At 19.1% G+C, this 21,841-nt stretch overlaps 1 protein-coding gene across 9 annotated transcripts in view; it reads left to right on the top strand.

Moving 5' to 3' along the window:
* Positions 1-21,841, top strand: part of LOC122507899 (glutamate-gated chloride channel) — a 104,879-nt gene that overhangs the window by 14,520 nt on the left and 68,518 nt on the right. For 8 of the 9 annotated variants that reach the window (XM_043620904.1, XM_043620899.1, XM_043620896.1 and 5 more), the window contains exon 2: positions 645-712. In XM_043620904.1, the coding sequence (XP_043476839.1) occupies positions 654-712 (59 nt within the window). In that variant the 5' untranslated portion in view covers positions 645-653. Of the gene's footprint in view, positions 1-644; positions 713-21,841 lie in introns of those variants that run through there. The other variant, XM_043620901.1, reaches the window with a different exon arrangement.

Below are 21,841 nucleotides of genomic sequence, written 5' to 3'. Positions count from 1 at the left end.
TTCTATTTGCTCCAGAAAAAATATTTATTCGAAAGAAATAAAATTTTCATTCGAACAAATAAAAAGTTTACTAATAGTCTGTGAGACAAATGAAAAATTTATTTAACACAAATATATTAATATATATTTTTGTGTTAAATAAATTTTGTTTTTGTTTCAAATAGCATTTGTTTCAATAATGAAAAATTTCTCTCGGTGTTTGTATAATTTAATTTACCATAAAAACAAATATAAACTTAAAAAACTGAATAAATAGTTTCAGAGACAAGAGACAAATTCGATTAAAAAATAAGAAGCGACCTTTTTTTTCTTATAAAAATTAAAATTCCTTTATAAAAAAATATTTTAAAAGTAGAAAATATTAAAAATATATGAAAAAAAATATAAAAAAAGATTATAAATAAATATTTTAAAAGTTGAAAATATTTTTGCCTCTGGGAAGATTATCTTCTATTTTTTATTTATAAATTTATATACATATTAATATAATGAAAGAAATAAAGTTGAAATACATATATATGAGCTTTATCGTATAAGCATATTTGAAATTATGAGATTTAGAGAGAATATAGAATTATATTTGAACATGTTTAAGATGTACAGTCTGTAATTCCTCTTTGTGTACTTTAATCACATGTTTTCAGGCCGTCGAAATGTGGCCTGGAGCATTACCGTTGATAGCATTACTGGTAACCCTGCTACATCCGGCAAGGTAAGTGTACACTATATTTCAATACTATATATACTATATATATGAGCACACACCCAGGAAGTAAATCTCACTTTTCACCCCCCTCCCTTCCGTCCGTGAGAACGCGCATTATGCCAATAATCAGAACCCCATATATATCACACTTTATTTCAAAAATTTCAATCTAAAGAAAATTTCACTTTTTTTAGCTTATGGAGTAAATTTTTTTTAACACTTATTATTCTTATTAATTTTTTCAACTATTTTAGCTATTTTGAAAATAATTTTTTGCATAAATATTTACCATCAACTTTTAAGCATCCAAACTGGTTTATATTTGATTAATTTATAGATTATTTATTTATTTATTTTTTTTTATTTTTTTTTTATTTTTTTTTTATTATTTATTTATTTATTATTTTATTTGTATTTATTTATACACGGAGAGAGAATATATATTAAATTTTGTAAAAGTATTTTTGAGTAAAAAGTGCGACAAAGCTAAATTTTGATATAAAAAAAAAAACTAAAATTCAAAAAAACTTATGGAAAATTTAATATAATTATATCAAATATAAGGAATATTAATTAAATTCTAATAAAACTTTACTATATTTCACATAAGTTCTTTAAAAGTTTAGTATTTTTTATACTAAAATTTCGCTTTGTCGCACTTTTTCCCCAATTTGTAAAATACTTATTACAAAATTTAATATATATTTTCTCTCCGTGTATTATTTATTGTATACATACTGAAAAAAATTTATTTGATTCAAATAATCGATTACTTAATTATTATTATTATCAATTAAATATTTACTCGAATCAAATAATTTTTATTTAGTCAATTAAATAATTAAAATTCATATTTTATAGAATATCTACATATTATTTAATTTATACACTGAAAAAAAATTTATTTAATTCAAATATAAAAGATTACTTAATTATTATTATTATCAATTAAATATTTACTTGAATCAAATAATTTTTATTTAGTCAATTAAATAATTAAAATTCATATTTTATAGAATATCTACATATTATTTAATTTATACACTGAAAAAAAATTTATTTAATTCAAATATAAAAGATTACTTAATTATTATTATTATCAATTAAATATTTACTTGAATCAAATAATTTTTATTTAGTCAATTAAATAATTAAAATTCATATTTTATAGAATATCTACATATTATTTAATTTATACACTGAAAAAAAATTTATTTGATTCAAATATAAAAGATTACTTAATTATTATTATTATCAATTAAATATTTACTTGAATCAAATCATTTTTATTGAGTCAAATGATTCAATTCATATTTGCTTCAACTATACTGAAATTATTGATTCAAAATTTCAAATACACTTCAAGTAATTATTTTCTTCTATAATAATTATTACATTCTCATTTTTTTTTTAAATTAAAAATGATAAAAAACAGGAAAAACAATATTTACTTAGAACAACGATATTTTTCCCTTAAATAGCGTAACTTTTAACTGAAACAACTAAAAGTTTGGCTAATTTAGTTAAATACGTTATAGCTGTTCCGGGTAAAATTTTGCCTTTTAAGGAAAAAATGTTGAAACTAACAAATTAATTTCGAAATTATTAAGAAAAAAGAAAAAGTGTTTACATGAAATAAATTCTTCTTTTTGAAGAAAAGGGCAATACATAATATTTTATGTAAACGAAGAAAGAGGAAAAAAAATATTGTCAGAAAGTACTTGATTGTTGATTGAAAACAGAGGGTATGGAAAACATAAAGTAGTCCTTATTCTGCATGCGAGAAAAAGAAATTCAATTTTCATATTTTCTACGCTGTAGTTTACAAACTTCATAAAACTGTTAAATAAGTTTAACAAGTAAACAAAATACACTTATTTTTCGTAAAGTGACTTTCACAAAACTCTGCATTTCACAAGACTTGAAACACACGAATGTTTATATTTCTTCAAAATATGGTTTCAAAAAAAAAAAAAATACAAATTTATTTATTTTTTGAATTAATTTTCCATCGAAATTATCTGGAATAATTATTAGCATTATTATTATTATTATTATTATTTTTTTTATTATTATTTTTATTATTATTATTATTATTATTATTATTATTATTATTATTGTAATTGCTATTATTAATAGTCAAATTTTTCGCAAAATTCAATTATGTTACAAAATTTTTAAAAATTCTTGTCAAAATTTCAATTATCTTTATAAATAATAAAAATTTTCTCCGAAATTCAATTGAAAATTCAATTTGAAAATTTGAAGAAAATTCTTGGCAAAATTTCAATTTTTTACAAATTTTTCCTCAATTTAATGATTTTCAATATTTACTATTTTAATAAAATTTTTCAAAAGAATTCAATTATTTTAAAAGAAATTTAATAAATTATTTTCAAATTTTTCTTTAATTCAATGATTTTCAATATCTACTATTTTCATAATATTTTTCAAATAAGAATTCAATTATTTTAAAAGAAATTTAATAAAATTCTACGCAAACCTTAATTATTATTTTCTTAAAATAATAAAAATTTCACAGGAATTCAATATTATTTAGAAAATTTTTATAAATTTCTTCTCAATCATTCAATTATTTTCATAAATAATAAAATTTTCACAGGGATTCAATTATTTTCGTAAATAATTAAATTTGTTTTTAAGGAATACAATTATTTTCATAAATAATAAAACTCATTGCAAAATTTCAATTATTTTTAATACTATTTTAAATTAATTAATCGAAAAATGTAATTATTCTTACAAATTTTAATAAAATTCGTCAAAGAATTCAAATTATTTAAAAAATTTGTTGATAAAATTCTTTATGAGAATTGAATTTTAAGAAACATGCAATTATTCAATAAATTGTTTTATTTCTTTAAATAATTGAATTCTAGTAGAATTTTCTATTAAAAATTGATTTAAAAATTAATTTCAGTTAAAATTTTATATAATAATTGAATATTAAAAGCATTAGAGCGTGAATTTTTAGAAATAATTGAATTTTGAAAAGGTTTCAAATTAAAATCTTTGAAAATCTGAATTTTTTATAATTTTAACTAACAATTCTGTGGAATTAATTTTTTTTGAAAAAGTTTAATTGCGGATTTTGTTTTGAAATTATTTTAAGTTTTTATTTTTCAATATATATTTAATTGGAGAATTTACGAATAATTGAAATTTTGTAAAATTGAATTGTAAACAAATAAATTTGAAAATTCTCAAAAAAACTTTTTCAAAAATGATTAAAAATAATGCATTATTAGAATTTTATAGAATTTTAGTTAAAAACACGAAAGGAAAATTTAATTTTGGAAAAGTTACAAATTATTGCAGAAATTCAATTATTTTCAAAAGTAATAAAATTCTTATCACAAAATTCAATTATGTTCAAAATTTACCAAAAATATTTCGACAAAATCCCAATTATTATCTTTATAAATAAAAAAATTCTTCAAAATTCAATTATTTTCAAAAATTTTAATAAAATTCTTGTCCTAATATCAATTATTTTCAAAAATAAAATGCATTTTCCTCATTTCAATGATTTTCAATATCTACTATATTTTAATAAAATTACCCAAAAAAAATTAAATTATTTAAAAACAGTTTTAATAGAATTGTACGCAAACATTTAATTATTTTCATAAGTAATAAAAATTTTACAGGAATTCAAATATTTACAAATTTTTTATAAGCTTCTTCTTAATAATTTAATTATTTTCAGAAACAATAAAACTCATTGCAGAATTTCAATTATTTTTAATACAATTTTAATTGATTTCTTCGAAAACTTCAATTATTTTTAAAAATCTTATAAAAATTCTATGAGAAAATTTAATTATTTAAAAAAATAATTGAATTTTTCACAAGAGTTGAATTATTTAAAAAACTTTTAATAAAATTCAATTCAAGAATTCAATTATTTTGAATACAATTTTAATTGAACTTCCGGGAAAATTAAATTATTTTTAAACATTTTTTTTTAAATTCTTCAAAAGATTTCAATAATATCAATAAATAATAAATTTTTCATTTTTTTAAACAATCTTATTAGAGTTTTTGTAAAAAATTACATTTCTTTGAAGAATTTTATTAAATTTCGTAAAAAAAGTGTAATTTTTTGAATTAATTTTAATTGAAAATTTTGAAAAGTTACAAATTTATTTCAGAAATTCAATTATTTTCAAGAGTAAAATAATATTCTTCGCAAAAATTAAATATTATTCATGAATAATAAAATTCTTTTTAAAAATTCAATTATTTTCATAAATAATAAAACTCATCGCTCAATTCAATGATTTTCAATATCTACTATTTTCATAAAATTTTCCAAAAGAATTCAATTATTTAGAAAGAAAAATTTAATAAAATTCTACACAACCTTTTTAATTATTTTCAAAAAATAGTAAAAATTTCACAGGAATTTCATTATTTACAATTTTTTTTTATAAATTTTTTCGCAATCATTCAATTATTAAATAATAAAATTTTTACGGGGATTCAATTATTTTCGTAAATAATAAAATTCTTTTTATAAATTTAATTATTTTCTTTATTTCGTTATTAATGTTTCTATTTAAATTTTAAATAATTGAAATTCTAGTAGAATTTTATCATAAACATTGATTTAAAAATTAATTTTAGTTAAAATTTTAGATTATAATTGAATTTTAAAAGCATTAGAGCTTAAGTTTTTTGAAATAATTGAATTTTGAAAAGTTTTGAGATTAAAATCTTTGAAAATTAAAATTTTTTATATTTTTCACTAACAATTCTGTGGAATTAATTTTTTTTTTTCAAAGAAACTTATTAATTGCGGATATTTTTTAAATTATTTAAAGTTTTTCAAATATATAATTAATTGGAGAATTTACGAATAATTGAAATTTCGTAAAATTGAATTGTAAACAAATGAATTTGAAAATAGTCAAAGAACTTTTTCGAAAATTATTAAAAATTAATGTAGATAATCGATTTAAAGAAGAATTTTAATTAAAAAAAATTGTTGAAAATAATAATTGAATTTTAATAAAGATTTTATCACTCGGTCATCTTTAATGATTATAAAACATGAAGAAAGCGATGACTCCGAGTCGAAGACTCGTAGTTATCCGTTATCTTCAAGTTTTTATAGAATTATGAAAAATTTATTTTATAGTTCACAACTTTTATACCTATATATATATATATATACACGTTTTGTGTACTATTGGACTTATTGTGAAAGGTTAATGACCTGATATATATTTTTGAATCCATGACACCTGGTAGGAAGATTGACACTGCTATGTGAATAGCTTTGAGTCGCGTGTAACCTCAAGCGAACTGCCGATCTAGCGAAAGGGAAGTTTCTCATCAGAGATCAGCCTGAGGCTGCAGACTGGTTTAAATATTTCATCACCAACATTATACCAGAGGTTTTCTTTTCTTTTTTTTTTTTACTTTAAAATTCGGACCATTTATTTTTCAATAAAATTCAAATAATGTATTTATGCGTCAAAAAAAAAAAAAAAATATCTTATTTTTTTTTAATTACTCATATTCTTAATATATTTGAAAAAAAATAACTGATATAATTATAAAAATAGTGATTATAACAATTATAATTATTATAAAAATACCAATTATAATAATAATAATAATAATTATTAATTTTATTAGCATTTTTTATTTTTGTAAGTTCGTATATATTGACTGAATGAATAATAATAATAATATTAACAATAATAATAATATAAATTATTATTATTATGACAATAATAATATTGATAGTATATAAATACTTGCGGTTCACCACAAGGCTGACGCAAAGCATGACATATCCCTTGTATGCTGACCCTACGTCTACTTGTACTACTGACACGACGCCTTTATCGTTCAATTCGCACACTACTTTCAAAGTAAAACTAAAATATTGTTTTAATTTTTCTAACATTTTCATTTATTTTTTTTTATTCTTTCATTTTCTGAACTATTTCAATAATTTAAATTTGCAAATATTATTTATTAATTAATTAAATAAATAAATAAATATCTTAAATAGTGAAATAATAATGTCATTCAAAAAAGATATTTTTTCTATACAATTTTTGATAAAAAAATTAAAGAAAAAAATATATTTATAGGGAATTTTTCAAATTATAAGCAAAAAATAAATTTTGTTACAGCGTATTCAGCGTATAAATTAATTTTATTGGAAATTAATTTTTTTTTCATATTTATGAAAAATAATTAATTTCCAATATTTAAATTAAATCATATCGCTTATAAATATTTGGAAAAAAAACTTTGCCAAAATGAATATTTTTTTATTTTTCTTTCAATTGAAATGAACAAGTTCATAAAAATAATTTTTTGCCTAAATAAACAAAAGCAGAAATTTATGAAATTATTCACTATAAAATATATAAATTTCATACATAATAATATAAATATTTACTTACGAAATAAATTCGACAAGAAACATTATGACTCACCTGCAACAAACAGAAAAGAAAAATACTTTAAAATAGAAACAAATAAAAAATAATAAATAATAATAAAAAAAATAATAATAATACAAAAATAATAAATAATAATAAAAATAATAAATTTTCTTTAATCGAAATATTTGCACCTATAATAAAAATAGAAAATCCATTTGAATAACAGAAATGTGTTTGAGAAAAAAAAGGATAAAAAAAAATAAATTGGTGGTTTTTTTTATTTTCTTTGAAAAAACAAAGTTCTTGGTGTGTAATTTTTTTTTCTTTTTTATAAGAGGGGAAAAAGGGGTAGTTAGTGTGTGTGTCTGTGTGTGTATGACTACGAAAAAACGGATGTAATGTAATTAAGTTATTAAAAGTGAAACAAACCGTCTGCAATTAAAAGCAGAAATAATGTGCGCTTCAAACTCAAAATTAAATTCTCCTGCGTCCGATCACTTTTTGCTGCTTTACACTAGAATTTAATTGTAGAAAGTTGACTACATATATATAGTGTGGCATATATGGTCTAATTAGAAAACGTTTCATCGTATTTTCTATATGTGTGTACAAATGTAAAAATAATAATTGTATTTATTAAGAAAACGCACATTCGCTCTATATAATACATTGAAAAAAAATTATTTGAAGCGAGTAATTAATTTTTTTCTATTATTTTCAAAACAAAAATAACAAATAAATGAGAAATAAAAATAAATTTGTAAAATAAATTATAATATGAAGACTTATAAATTTTATTATAAATAAATAAGTAAATAAATAAGTAAATAAGTAAGTAAATAAATAAGTAAATAAAAAAGTAAATGAATAAGTAAATAAATAAGTAAATAAATAAGTAAATGAATAAGTAAATAAATAAGTAAATAAATAAGCAAATAAATAAGCAAATAAATAAATATCCTAATAAATAAGATAAATAAACAAATAAATACATAAATTTTATTATAAATAAACTAGCTGTCGTACCCGTCTTCGACGGGTTTTAGTTTCTACCAATACATTTAAGTTTCTACCAATCTGGAAAATCAGGAAATAGCTAGGGAATTTAATTTGACCGGAAAAAAATAATAATTAGTTACCATTATAGCTATTTTAGTAGGAAAATATTACTATTTGAATCAGTGATTGACTTTTTGTTATCAAATTAGTTATTTTAACCAATTCAAATTCAGAGAACAATATTTATCAATTTGTAGTACTTTAATTAATGTATTAAAAAAATTAAATTTTCCATACAGTTTTTGGAGTTATAGTAGAGTCTAATTGGAACTAATTGTATCGCAAGTAGACCCTACGTTACGACTGCTAAAACCTAACATAAGACCTAAATTTTAGGCTGAAAGTAGGGCTTAAATTTTGACTCGGGTCTGTTTTCATAAATATTATACATCAATAAAAATTGAAGTAAAAAGCAATTTTTTAAAAGCGAATTAATATAATGAAACTTTTTCTTAATTTGATAGGAAAATTCCCGGTTCGGCATATTCCCAGCTTTTTACAGTTTTTCCCGTTTGGTAGATACCCAGTTAAATGTATTAGTATAAACAGAAAACTGTACGACAGCAAGTAATACAATCTATATTTATATGAACTTAAGAAACAGTATTTTCATAAAATAAGTAAATTTTTATAGCCATTTGTAGATTTATTTATGGATAAAATCAAGTAAATTTAAATTTGACAAAAAAGAGATAAACCGTGAAAAGTTTGGACAAAGCAGGGAATTTTGTTAAACAAAAATAGACACCGTGTTAACTTTTGTCTTTACATTGCTCAAAACATCTCTTAAAGTTAAATCTAGAGTTAAAATGAAAAAACGTTTTAACATGTAAGTTTTTGCCTAGTGGCATAATATGCTTGTATTGTATCACAGGTGACTTACAATTCTTGACATCCTGCGAAATCATTTTAATCATAAAAAATTTCCATTTTCAATATTTCTGAACTTCTTGAAAATATTAGATTGATTTGATAAATAATTTTGAATTGCACTATTTTGACATCAAAATATTAATCAGAGACTCCAAAAATACTACTGAATTATACTTCATATAGTAATTAGTATCGATTTTTTGATATATTGAAAATTTTTTTATATTTCTTGTAGGATAGTATTTTTTGCAAAATTATGATAAAATCTGACAAAATAACATATAATATTCATTTTTAAAAAGTTTAAAAGCTATCCATTAAAAATTGTGAAATTTGGAAATTTTCCATTTTTCAAGTTTTTGAAAATATTTTTATATTTACATCTTAGTTGTAGAATAGTATTTTTTGAAAAATTATGCTAAAATGTGACCAAATAACATGTAATACTCAAATATAGAAAGTTTAAAAGCAATCCATAAAAAAATGTAAAATTTTGAAATTTTCGATTTTTTGAAAACATTTTTATACTTACATATTAGTTATAGGACTTTATTTTTTGCAAAGTTATGCTATAATGTGACTAAATAACATATAATACTCAAGTATATAAACTTCAAAAGCAATCCATGAAAAATAAAAAATTTTGAAATTTTCGATTTTTTGAATTTTTTGAAAAAATTGAATATCTCCCGTTCTAATTAATATTTTTTAAATCTGTAAATTTATAAACCTTCCTTGGGTCAATACCTAATAACCTACCAAGTTGGACTTAAATCGATTCACATGTTTTTGTGTGATTGGGGTACAAAGTTTTTGTGACAGACAAACATACATACATACATACATACATTAAATTTTTTAAGAACATTTTTGGAATCTCTGATGTCCATAATAACTAATCATGTTAACATTTTGAAGTTTTAAGCAATGTACAGACAGACATCTGATTTTATTAATAAGGATAAGTAAATAAATAAAAAAGTAAATAAATAAGCAAATAAATAAATATCCTAATAAATAAGATAAATAAACAAATAAATATTTCAGGCTTCGAACTCGATAATTACTTTTTAAAAAAATAGAAAAAAGTAGCTTTAAGACTGAAAAAAGTAGTAAAAAGTATATTTATCGAAAAATTAAATTTGACGATTAAAAAAAAACTCGTTTCAATCGATTCACAAAAATTTGATTCAGTATTTCCCTGACTTTTTGAAAATAATAAATAAAATTAATTTTTTATGCGTTAAATATTTAAATATTATTACAGTTTTACAAAAATCAAAATTTTCAAAGACAAACCATTTAAAAATCTTTTGAAATTTTATTATTTCTAAAAATTCATATTATAACGCTTCTAATATTCAACTTTTATCTAAAATCTTTTCTTAAATTAATTTTTAATTCAATTCTTCCTAGAAAGTTCTAGGAGAATTAAATTATTTAAATACAAAAATAAATAATTGATTGAATAATAGCTTATTTCTAAAAATTGAATGCTTATAAAGTATTTTATCAAAATTTAAAAAAATAATTCCATTCGAATTTATTTTAAATTTTCAAAAAATTTAATGAAAATTGTATTTTAAAGAATTAAAAATCTGAAAAAATATTATTTATGAAAATAATTGGAGTTTTTGCAAAGAATTTTAGTAAAAATTTTTTTTAAATAATTGAATTCTTTTGTGAAATTTTATGAAAATAGTTGACATTGAAAATAATTGAATTTCAGCGAAAAATTTCATTATTTGGAAAAAGAATTGAATTTTTGCCAAAAAAAAAGATTTTAAAATTTTGGAAAATAATTGAATCGTTTCAAAGAAGTAAATTATTGTAAATAGTGTAAATAGTGTAAATAGTGTAAATAGTGTAAATAGTGTAAATAGTGTAAAATAGTGTAAATTAATGTAAATAGTGTAAATAGTGTAAATTCTAAAATTTTAACTCAAATTCATTTTTTAATTGTTAGAAAGTTCTACGAAAATTCAATTATTTAAATACAAAAATAAATAATGGATTGAATAATTCATTGCTTCTTAAAATTGAATTTCTATGTAGTATTTTATGAAAATTTAAAAAAATAATTAAAAAAAAATGTTTAATAATAATTGCATGTTTTGAGTGAATTTATTTAAAATTTTTTAAAAATTGAATGAATATTGTATTTTAAATAATTAGAAATCTGTGAAATTTTTATTATTTATGAAAATATTTTAAGTTTTTGTAAAGAATTGTATTAAAATTTTTTTTTTAATAATTGAATTCTTTTGTAAAATTTTATTAAAATAGTAGATATAATGAAAATAATTGAATTTTAGCAAAGATTTTCGTTATTTAGAAAAATAATTGAATTCTTGACAACAAAATTTTCTTAAAATATTTTTGAATTCCTGAGAAGAATTTTATTATTTATGAAAATAATTAAATTGTTGCGAAAAATTTTATTAAAATGTTTAAAAAGAATTGAATTTCAGTGAAAAATCTTGTTATTTTTCTGATAATAATTGAATTCTTCATAAGAATTTGATAAACATTGTTTAAATAATTAATTTTTTCAAAATATAATAAATATTTTTAAATATTTAAAATTTTACCTCAAATAATTGAATTGTAGTAGAAAACTTCATTTGTAAAAATAATTGAATTTTTCGATCAATTAATGTAAAATAGTATTAAAAATAATTTGAAATTCTTCAATGAACTTTATTATTTGCGAAAATAATTGAATTCTTGCTTAGAATTTTATCAAAAAATTTTTTTAAATAATTGAATTTCCATGAATAATGTTATTATTAGTGAAAGTAAGTAATTGAATTATTGTGAAAAATTGTGTAAAAATTTTGTTAAATAATTGATTTCTTCGAAATTTTTTTTTGAAAATGCATTTTAAATTAATTGAATTTGTTTAAAAATTTTATTATTTATGAAAATAATTGAATTTTATCAATTTTTTTTAAATAATTGAATTCTTTTGCGAATTTCATGAAAATACTAGAAACTGAAAATAATTGAATTTCGAATATTTTTTGAAAATAATTGAATCGGTTTAAAGAATTTGATTATAATTTTTGAGAATAGTTTTTGATTTCAGTATGATGAAGCCTGATATTTAAATAAAAAAAAAACCATTAAATAAGTAAATTAACCAAAAAAATATTTATTTGTCTATTTACTTAGGTATTTGTTAGATTAAATAAATAATAATGACAAACAATAATTAATTGATTAATTAATAATAATAATAATAGTTTTAATAAAAATTTCTATAAAAATATTTTTGTAGAGAAAAAAAAATTGAAAATGATAATTGCAGTTAATTACGAAACGTACGCGATAAAATTATAAATATATATTCCTGTGTAGTAATAATAAACCCCTCTGTGGCATACTAATTTGTTATCGACGAAAAAATTTACATAAATTATTACGTATATATTAAAATTTGAAAAATATATAACGAGCAACAGTACTGCATAGCAATTTTATGAAAATTAAACTTCCTTACCCAGAAGTGTAACAGAGGTGAAATGGCGCCATAATTCTGCTTGCAACTATATTGATCCGGGTCTTTCTCAAATCTATATTTCGAATTTCGTGCATGATAAATTGAAAATAAGATCAAGAAATTGTCCCTTTTTTTTATTAATTCTATTTTAAATAAGTCGGATTTTTTTAAAAATAATTTTCGTATCCTACTTTTTTTATAAATAACTTTCCAAGTTTTTTTTTATCATTTCGGTAAATGATAATGAAATTTAATTTCAAAATTCAATTATTTTTGCTAGAGTTCAATTATTTAACTAAAAAAAATTTATTGAATAATTGAATGTTTCTTAAAATTCAATTCCCATAAAGAATTTTACCAACAAATATTTTGAAATAATTGAATTCTTTCGACGAATTTTAATAAAATTTTTAAAAATGATTACATTTTTCGAGAAATTTGATTATAAAATTGTATTAAAAATAATTGAAATTCTGCAATGAGTTTTATTATTTAAGAAAATAATTGAATTCCCAAGGAGAATTTTATTTTTTATGAACATAATTGAATCTCTGTAAAGAATTTTAATATTTATGAAAATAAATTAATTATTGCGAAGAATTTTATAACAAATTTTTAAACAGTTTTTGACAATAATTTTTAAACAAAATTTCGAAAAACTTTATATGCAAATTCTATTGTAAATAATTGAATTCCAGTAAAATTTTTATACTTTTGAAAATAATTGAATTCTAGTGATGAATATTGTTATTTATGAAAATAATAATTTATATTTTTTTTCTTTGTTTAGGGCAAAATCGGATAGTAGCGAAATGATACAGAAAACGTGTAAACTTATTCATAAAAAAAAGTAAGATACGAAAATTATTTTTAAAAAAATCCCACTAATATTAAATAGAATTTAAAAAATGGGACAATTTCTTGATCTTGTTATCAATAATTATCATGTTTTATTATTGATGAAAATAATTGAATTCCTAAAAAAGAATTTTATTATTTACGAAAATAATTGAATCCGTGTAAAAATTTTATTATTATTGAAAATAATTGAATGATTGCGAAGTAATTTATAAAAAATTTGTAAATAATTATGAATTTTTCTGAAATTTTTATTATTTTATGAAAATAATTAATGGTTTGCGTAGAATTTTATAAAATATTTTTTAAAAATATAATTGAATTCTTTTGAAAAATTTCCTTAAAATAGTAAATATTAAAAATCATTGATTGAGGAAATTTTTTGAAAATAATTGAAATTTTTCCAAGAATTTTCTTAAAATTTTCACAAAAATAATTGAATTTCGAAGAAAAATTTAATTATTTCTAAAAATAATTGAAATTTTGACGAGAATTTAAAAAAAATTTTGAATATAATTGAATTTCTGCGAAGAATTTTATTACTTTTGGAAAATAATTAAAGGTTTGCGTAGAATTTTATAAAATATTTTTTAAAAATAATGGAATTCTTTTGGAAAATTTTCTTAAAATAGTAAATATTGAAAATCATTGATTGAGGAAATTTTTTTGAAAATAATTGTAATTTTGCCAAGAATATTCTTAAAATTTTCACAAAAATAATTGAATTTCGGAGAAGAATTTAATTATTTCTAAAAATAATTGAAATTTTGACGAGAATTTAAAATTCTTTTGGAAAATTTTATTAAAATAGTAAATATTGAAAATCATTGATTGAGGAAATTTTTTTGAAAATAATTAAAGGTTTGCGTAGAATTTTATAAAATAGTTTTTAAAAATAATTCAATTCTTTTGGAAAATTTTATTAAAAAATAGTAAATATTAAAAATCATTGATTGAGGAAATTTTATGAAAATAATTGAAATTTTGCCAAGAATTTTCTTAAAATTTTCACAAAAATAATTGAATTTCAGAGAAGAATTTTCTTAAAATTTTCACAAAATTAATTGAATTTTGGAGAAGAATTTAATTATTTCTAAAAATAATTGAAATTTTGACGAGAATTTAAAAAAATTTTTGAATATAATTGAATTTCTGAGAAGAATTTTATTACTTTTTGAAAATAATTAAAGGTTTGCGTAGATTTTTGTAAAATATTTTTTAAAAATAATTGAATTCTTTTGGAAAATTTTCTTAAAATAGTAAATATTAAAAATCATTGATTGAGGAAATTTTTTTGAAAATAATTTAAATTTTGCCAAGAATTTTCTTAAAATTTTCACAAAAATAATTGCATTTCGGAAAAGAATTTTCTTAAAATTTTCACAAAAATAATTGAATTTTGGAGAAGAATTATTTAATTATTTCTAAAAATAATTGAAATTTTGACGAGAATTTAAAATTCTTTTGGAAAATTTTATTAAAATAGTAAATATTGAAAATCATTGATTGAGGAAATTTTTTTGAAAATAAGTAAAGGTTTGCGTAGAATTTTATAAAATATAATTGAATTTCTGCGAAGAATTTTATTACTTTTTGAAAATAATTAAAGGTTTGCGTAGATGTTTGTAAAATATTTTTTTAAAATATTTGAATTCTTTTCGAAAATTTTATTAAAATAGTAAATATTGAAAATCATTGATTGAGGAAATTTTATTGAAAATAATTTAAATTTTGCCAAGAATTTTCTTAAAATTTTCACAAAAATAATTGCATTTCAGAAAAGAATTTTCTTAAAATTTTCACAAAAATAATTGAATTTTGGAGAAGAATTATTTAATTATTTCTAAAAATAATTGAAATTTTGACGAGAATTTAAAATTCTTTTGGAAAATTTTATTAAAATAGTAAATATTGAAAATCATTGATTGAGGAAATTTTTTTGAAAATAATTAAAGGTTTGCGTAGAATTTTATAAAATAGTTTTTAAAAATAATTCAATTCTTTTGGAAAATTTTATTAAAAAATAGTAAATATTAAAAATCATTGATTGAGGAAATTTTATGAAAATAATTGAAATTTTGCCAAGAATTTTCTTAAAATTTTCACAAAAATAATTGCATTTCAGAAAAGAATTTTCTTAAAATTTTCACAAAAATAATTGAATTTTGGAGAAGAATTATTTAATTATTTCTAAAAATAATTGAAATTTTGACGAGAATTTAAAATTCTTTTGGAAAATTTTATTAAAATAGTAAATATTGAAAATCATTGATTGAGGAAATTTTTTTGAAAATAAGTAAAGGTTTGCGTAGAATTTTATAAAATATTTTTTAAAAAAATAATTGAATTCTTTTGGAAAATTTTATTACACACTAAAAAAAAAGTTTTACTTTCAGCCTCTTTTTGAGGCTGAATTTACGATGTAAACGGAGTCAGTCCCGTTAAACAAGGACAGACTTATGTGAAATACATGGGCTGAATTTAAGGTGTAAACGGAGTCAGACTTTTTTTTCCCTGTGTAAAAAATAGTAAATATTAAAAATCATTATAATTAAAAATCATTGATTAAGGAAATTTTTTTGAAAATAATTGAAATTTTGCCAAGAATTTTCTTAAAATTTTCACAAAAATAATTGAATTTCGGAGAAGAATTTAATTATTTCTAAAGATACTTGAAATTTTGACGAGAATTTTTTTTTTTTAAATTTTTGAATATAATTGAATTTCTGCGAAGAATTTTATTACTTTTGTAAAATAATTGAATTTTTGCAATTATTTGTATTTTCTCTAAAATTCTTCAAATTATATTTTACAATTTACGAACTTTTCGTCATTTCTCAATCAAATTACGGACTTTACGGATTTTTTTTTTTCAAAAAAAAACTGACTTTTACAAACTTGAAGTAAATTTACGGACCTAGTTCGAGCCCTGCAATACACTAAATACTTTCGGATTTTTCGACGGTAACATGTACGTAGGTATATGTATATATTTTCTCATTATACTGATGACGGACTTTTTCATTAAAAGCATTCCAGAGCTTTTTGTTTTGCTCGTTGCGTTCGTGAGCGTTGTTCGTTCGCTGGCGAGCCATCTATCTGGTTTACCGTATAATTGTTTACTCATCGTCCCTTTATTATTAGCATGTGGTTATTCGAGGCAGTCGATCAGAACTCGAATACACTTACAGTCTCTCTGTCTCTGTCTCTATCTCTGTAGTTGCAGTAAAATAGATGGCATCGGCATGACTTCGCGCAAGCTCTGTAATTGAGTTTGTCCCATGCCAAATCGATCAGTCATTTCTGCTCAATATATATAACGATTTCTATATGTATATACTCTCAAATTATTTATATCAAAGCAACTGGTTCCTTATTCGGAACTATATTTTCTTCATTTTAATTTTATATTATTATTCTGTTTCCTAAAATTATTTTCTTCATATTAATTTTTCATTATTATTCTGTTTCCTAAAATTATTTTCTTCATATTAATTTTTTATTATTATTCTGTTTCCTAAAATTATTTTCTTCATATTAATTTTTCATTATTATTCAGTTTCCTAAAATTATTACATAAACATATATGAGGTCCAAAAAAAAAATATCATCCAGAGAAAAATTCTATTCAAACCAAATATATAATTTATTTGAATTAAGTTAAATTATATTTGTCTCAAAGCCTTATTTATTTGTTACGAAAATTTTATTCGACATAAATAGAACATATATATATTTGGTACAAATGAAATTTTTATTTCATTCATTTTTCCACTTTCGCATAATTACTAAAACAAAATTAATAAAATAAAGTCTTCTTTCTGTTGCAATTTAATTTTTGAATTAAAAAATAAATTTTAATTAATAAACAAGTTTAAATAAATAGATAAATTGTTATTTTCTAAAATAATAAAAATTTCACTGGAATTCAATAATATTGAAAATAGAATTTGCATAAAGTTTTTCGAAATTTCGTTTAGAAATAAAATTGTTGAAAACTGTGGAAAAATATTGTTATAAAATTCTTCGCAATAAATAAATTATTTTCAATAAATAAATAGATAAATATAAATAGAAACAAGTTTAAATAAATAAATAAATTTCAATAAATAAAAGTTAAATAAGGAAAATTTTAATCCATCAGATAAATAATATAATTTTGCCCTAAATTCTACTAATAATACAATTAAATCCAATAATAATTAACAATTTGAAAATTTCTGAAAAATATAATTGGAAATGTATTAAAAAAAAATTATATTATATACAAGTTAGGTAATTTAATAGCTCTGTAATATAATATGAAAGTTTGACGAAACAAAATTATGCCAATTAAATTACATATCCAATCACAAGAGTATCATGTTCAATTTAATTATCAGATTACAAAAGGGATGGAGTTTTGATATTCAATATATTGTAAATATATTTTTCCCCACCTCGATATATTTATGAATTTAATTATTTGTATATAAACATAAATTTATTTTTATATTTATGTGTACATAAAAAAACACAAACCCGGTACATATGGGGGTGAATAAATAAATAAATAAAAATGGGCATGCAGCGAAAAAATATTAATTTGATTCAAGTAAATATTTATTTGGATAATAGACAAGATTTTTTTCGATTAATTTACTTTATTTTCTTTTATTACATAAATTCTTATTACAATAAACACTCTTCTGCTTTTATAAGACTATTTTTACTATATAAATTTTGAATATATTTTCCAAAATTTTTGGTTTTTAAAATAACAATAATTTCGTATTTCTGCGATCAAATTAGGTGAATCAAAGCGATTTTTAAAGTTCTACAAGTTATTTATAAGACTTTAAAAGTTACTTCTAACACTTTAAAAAAAAAATTTCAAAAATAAGACTTTTTTACTATCTAAAAAAATTAATTGTAAAGTTTCTAAATGTAAAATTTGTTTTCTATTTTCGCATTGATTTAATTCATTTTAAATTTCATTTAATTTTAATTTACATAACTCAGTAATTGATGAAAATATTTTTTATAAAAAATATTTCGTTCAAAACTTGTGGACCATAAAAAAAAAAGTCGCTTTATTTTATTCATTCTAATTATTATTACTAGCAACAATTTGCGCGCGGCTAACTTTTTACTCACTTGTTTTGAAATAAAATTAGCAATTTTAAAACTGATAGAACGTAAAAGTTTTTAATATTCAAATTTATTTTCATAAAAATAAAATATGAATTTGAATATATAGTTTTAATATTATAACAATATTTTTAAAGTTGTTCATTTTCAAGATAAGGTTTTGAATTTGAATGTTTTGAAGAATTTTAATTCTTACGGAAAAATAATAATAATTAAATATTTATTTAAAAAAAAAGTTATTGATGTTTTTGCATAATTTTGCAATTACAAAAAATTCGCAAATCTTCTAAATCTTCTAAAATTAGTTAAATTTGTCAATATATATATATATTTAATTAATTATTAAAAATAATGTATTGAAAGAAAAATTTTAGTTAAAAACACTACAAAAATTGAATTCTGAAAAAGTTACAAAATGATTGCAGAAATTCGATTACTTTCAAAAGTAATAAAATTCTTATCACAAAATTCAATGTATGTTCAAAATTGAAAAAAAAAACTCGTCGAAATACCAATTATTATCTTCGTAAATAATAAAATTCTTCTTCAAAATTCAATTATTTTCAAAAATTTTAATAAAATTTTTATCAAAATTTCAATTATTCTCAAAAATTTTTCTCATTTCCATAATTTTCAATATCTCTACTATTTTAATAAAACTATACCCAAAAAAAATCAATTATTTTAAAAAATTCATTATTCGATAGTCAATTTTTTTCTCTAGCAAATAATTAAATTTCTTGACAACGGATATTTTTATGTATTTTTTATTTTATTGTTTTTTATTGTATTATGTATTTTTATATTTTATTAATTTTTTTAATATGTTTAATGTGTATTTTATTGTAAAATTGAAAATAAAAAATATATAAAATAATAAATAAACGGACTATAAATTAAAAAATTGAAAATAAATAATAAATAATTATAAATTATAAATTTTTGTAAATTATTAATTATATACTATGAATTATATTCGTATCTAAATATTTGTTTTTTTATTTATAATTATTTGTTTATTTATTGAGGGAAATATATACATATATATATACATGTATAGATGAAATTATAAAGGAATTAGTCACATGTGATATTTAAGTTTAAACGTTTCGAGAAAGGGAAGTTTCTCAATGTAATTGAATTTAGAACAGAATTTAAACTCGACTTATGAGACTGAGACTATAGATATGTATATATGTATTATATACATATATGTTGGCACAGAGTAATGAAAGTGCGCTAGTGTCACAAACTTGACTAGTAGAAAGTTACTCTTCTCCTTTGTTCCTCAACAGTATAAATATAGTTCCTATATCTTAAAAGTACAATTTAATGCACAAAATGGCAAAAAGTTTAAAAATAAAAATAATAATTTCTTCCTAGTCATCCGCACAAATAAAAAATACATATCAAAAGTTTTCTTCATAAACAAAAAATTTTAATAAGTTTCGTTAAAAATAAAAATATTTTTATCATATGTTTAATCAATAACAACTGCTAATAATTAACTAATTATTAACTATATTAATTTGAATGTTCTTTCATTCTTTCACTTTTTCTGTCCCTCACACTCTGAAGTTGTCTTCTATTTACATTTTTGTTTCTGTTATCTTTAGATAAATTGTATATTATATTATTACTAGAAAATTTTACGGGCGGAACGTGATATTCAATTTATTATTGTTATGCAAATTACAAATATTTTTAATCTTCAAATATAAATTTTTAAAATAATTTTATAATCAAAATTTAAAAAATCCACTTATTAAGTACAAAATTAATTATTACTGTTCATATTTTCTAAAATTTTAATAAATCCTTCGAAAAAATTCAATTATTTTTATAAATAGTAAAATTCTTCACAAGAATTAAATTATTTTTAATCAAATTTAAATAAAATTACATGAAAGAATTTAATTATATTCAAAAATTTCCATAAAATGCAATTTCAACAAGATTTTAAAATTCTCTAAAAATAATTCAATTATTCTCAAAATATTTTTAAAAAATTCTATATAAAAATTAAATTACTTTCAATGCAATTTTTAAATATATTCGTAAAAAAAATTGAAAGAATTCAATTATTTTCAAAAAAGTAATAAAATTCTTGTGATGAATTCAATGATTTTGAATATACATACCTAATTTTAATAAAATTCTTTAAAGAAATTCCATTATGTTCGAAACAACTTTAATTAAATTACTCGAAAAAATTTCATTATTTTAAAATATTTCTATAAAATTCTTCATAACAATTTAATTATTTCTTAAAATTTTTAAAAATTCTCGCGAAACATTTTAATTATTTTTTAAAAATAGTAAAATTTTTCTAAACAATATTCAATTATTTTTTTCAATAGTAAAATCTTGAAAAAAATCCAATGATTTTTAAAACAATTTTAATTGAATTCCTCGGATGAATTCAAATATTTTTAAATATTTCCATAAATTTCCATTATGTACAAAAATTTTAATAAATTCTTCGAAACAATTTTTATAAATAGTAAAATTCTCCGCAAGAATTCAATTATTTTCAATCCACTTTTAATAAAATTCTTCTTCATAAAATTCAATTGCTTTCAAAATTTTCAAATTAAAATTATTAAAGAAACTCCATTAGTTTAAAAAAAAATTCAAAGAAATTCTTCGAAAGAATTTGATTAGGATTTTAAAAAATTTTAATAAAATTCTTTAGCGAAAATTCAGTTATTTTCCTAAATAATAAAATTCTTTAAAGGAATTCTATTATCATCAAATTTTTTGATAAAATTCTTTGTAACAATTCGATGATTTTCAATATATTAATTTTAAAATTGAAAATATTTGAAAAGAAAAATTATAAAAAAGTTAATAATAATGCAATTTATTTTGCATTATTTTTGTTTATGAATCACAATTTTTTTAACAAAATTATTATTTTGTTTTAGAAAAAGAAGAAAAATATTTGCAAAATTCCTATTCTTTTAATCTTATTTTTGGAACAGGATTTTCCACAGGAATTAAGACATTAAAAAATTTCGAATTCAAATCTTTTTTAAATTAAACAACTTATAAAAGTATTTGTTATAAAATATGAAGATATCGATTGCTCCGAGTCGAAGACTCGGAATGATCGATTTCTTCATTTTTTATAATAATTAAAGATGACCAAGTAATAAAATCATTATTTTATATTATTATAAGAATATTGTTACTGTAACTTCATCAAAATTATTTTCATCATTTTAATTTAATTATTATTTTCTAGAATTTTAAATTATTTTTTATGAAAATAATTGAATT

The sequence above is a fragment of the Leptopilina heterotoma genome, unplaced genomic scaffold, assembly GCF_015476425.1.
Source record: "Leptopilina heterotoma isolate Lh14 unplaced genomic scaffold, ASM1547642v1 Lhet_52, whole genome shotgun sequence".
In the NCBI taxonomy this organism is placed as follows: Eukaryota; Metazoa; Arthropoda; class Insecta; order Hymenoptera; family Figitidae; genus Leptopilina; species Leptopilina heterotoma.
Note: the sequence above shows the minus strand (reverse complement) of the source record. Positions and strands in the feature narration are given on the sequence as shown.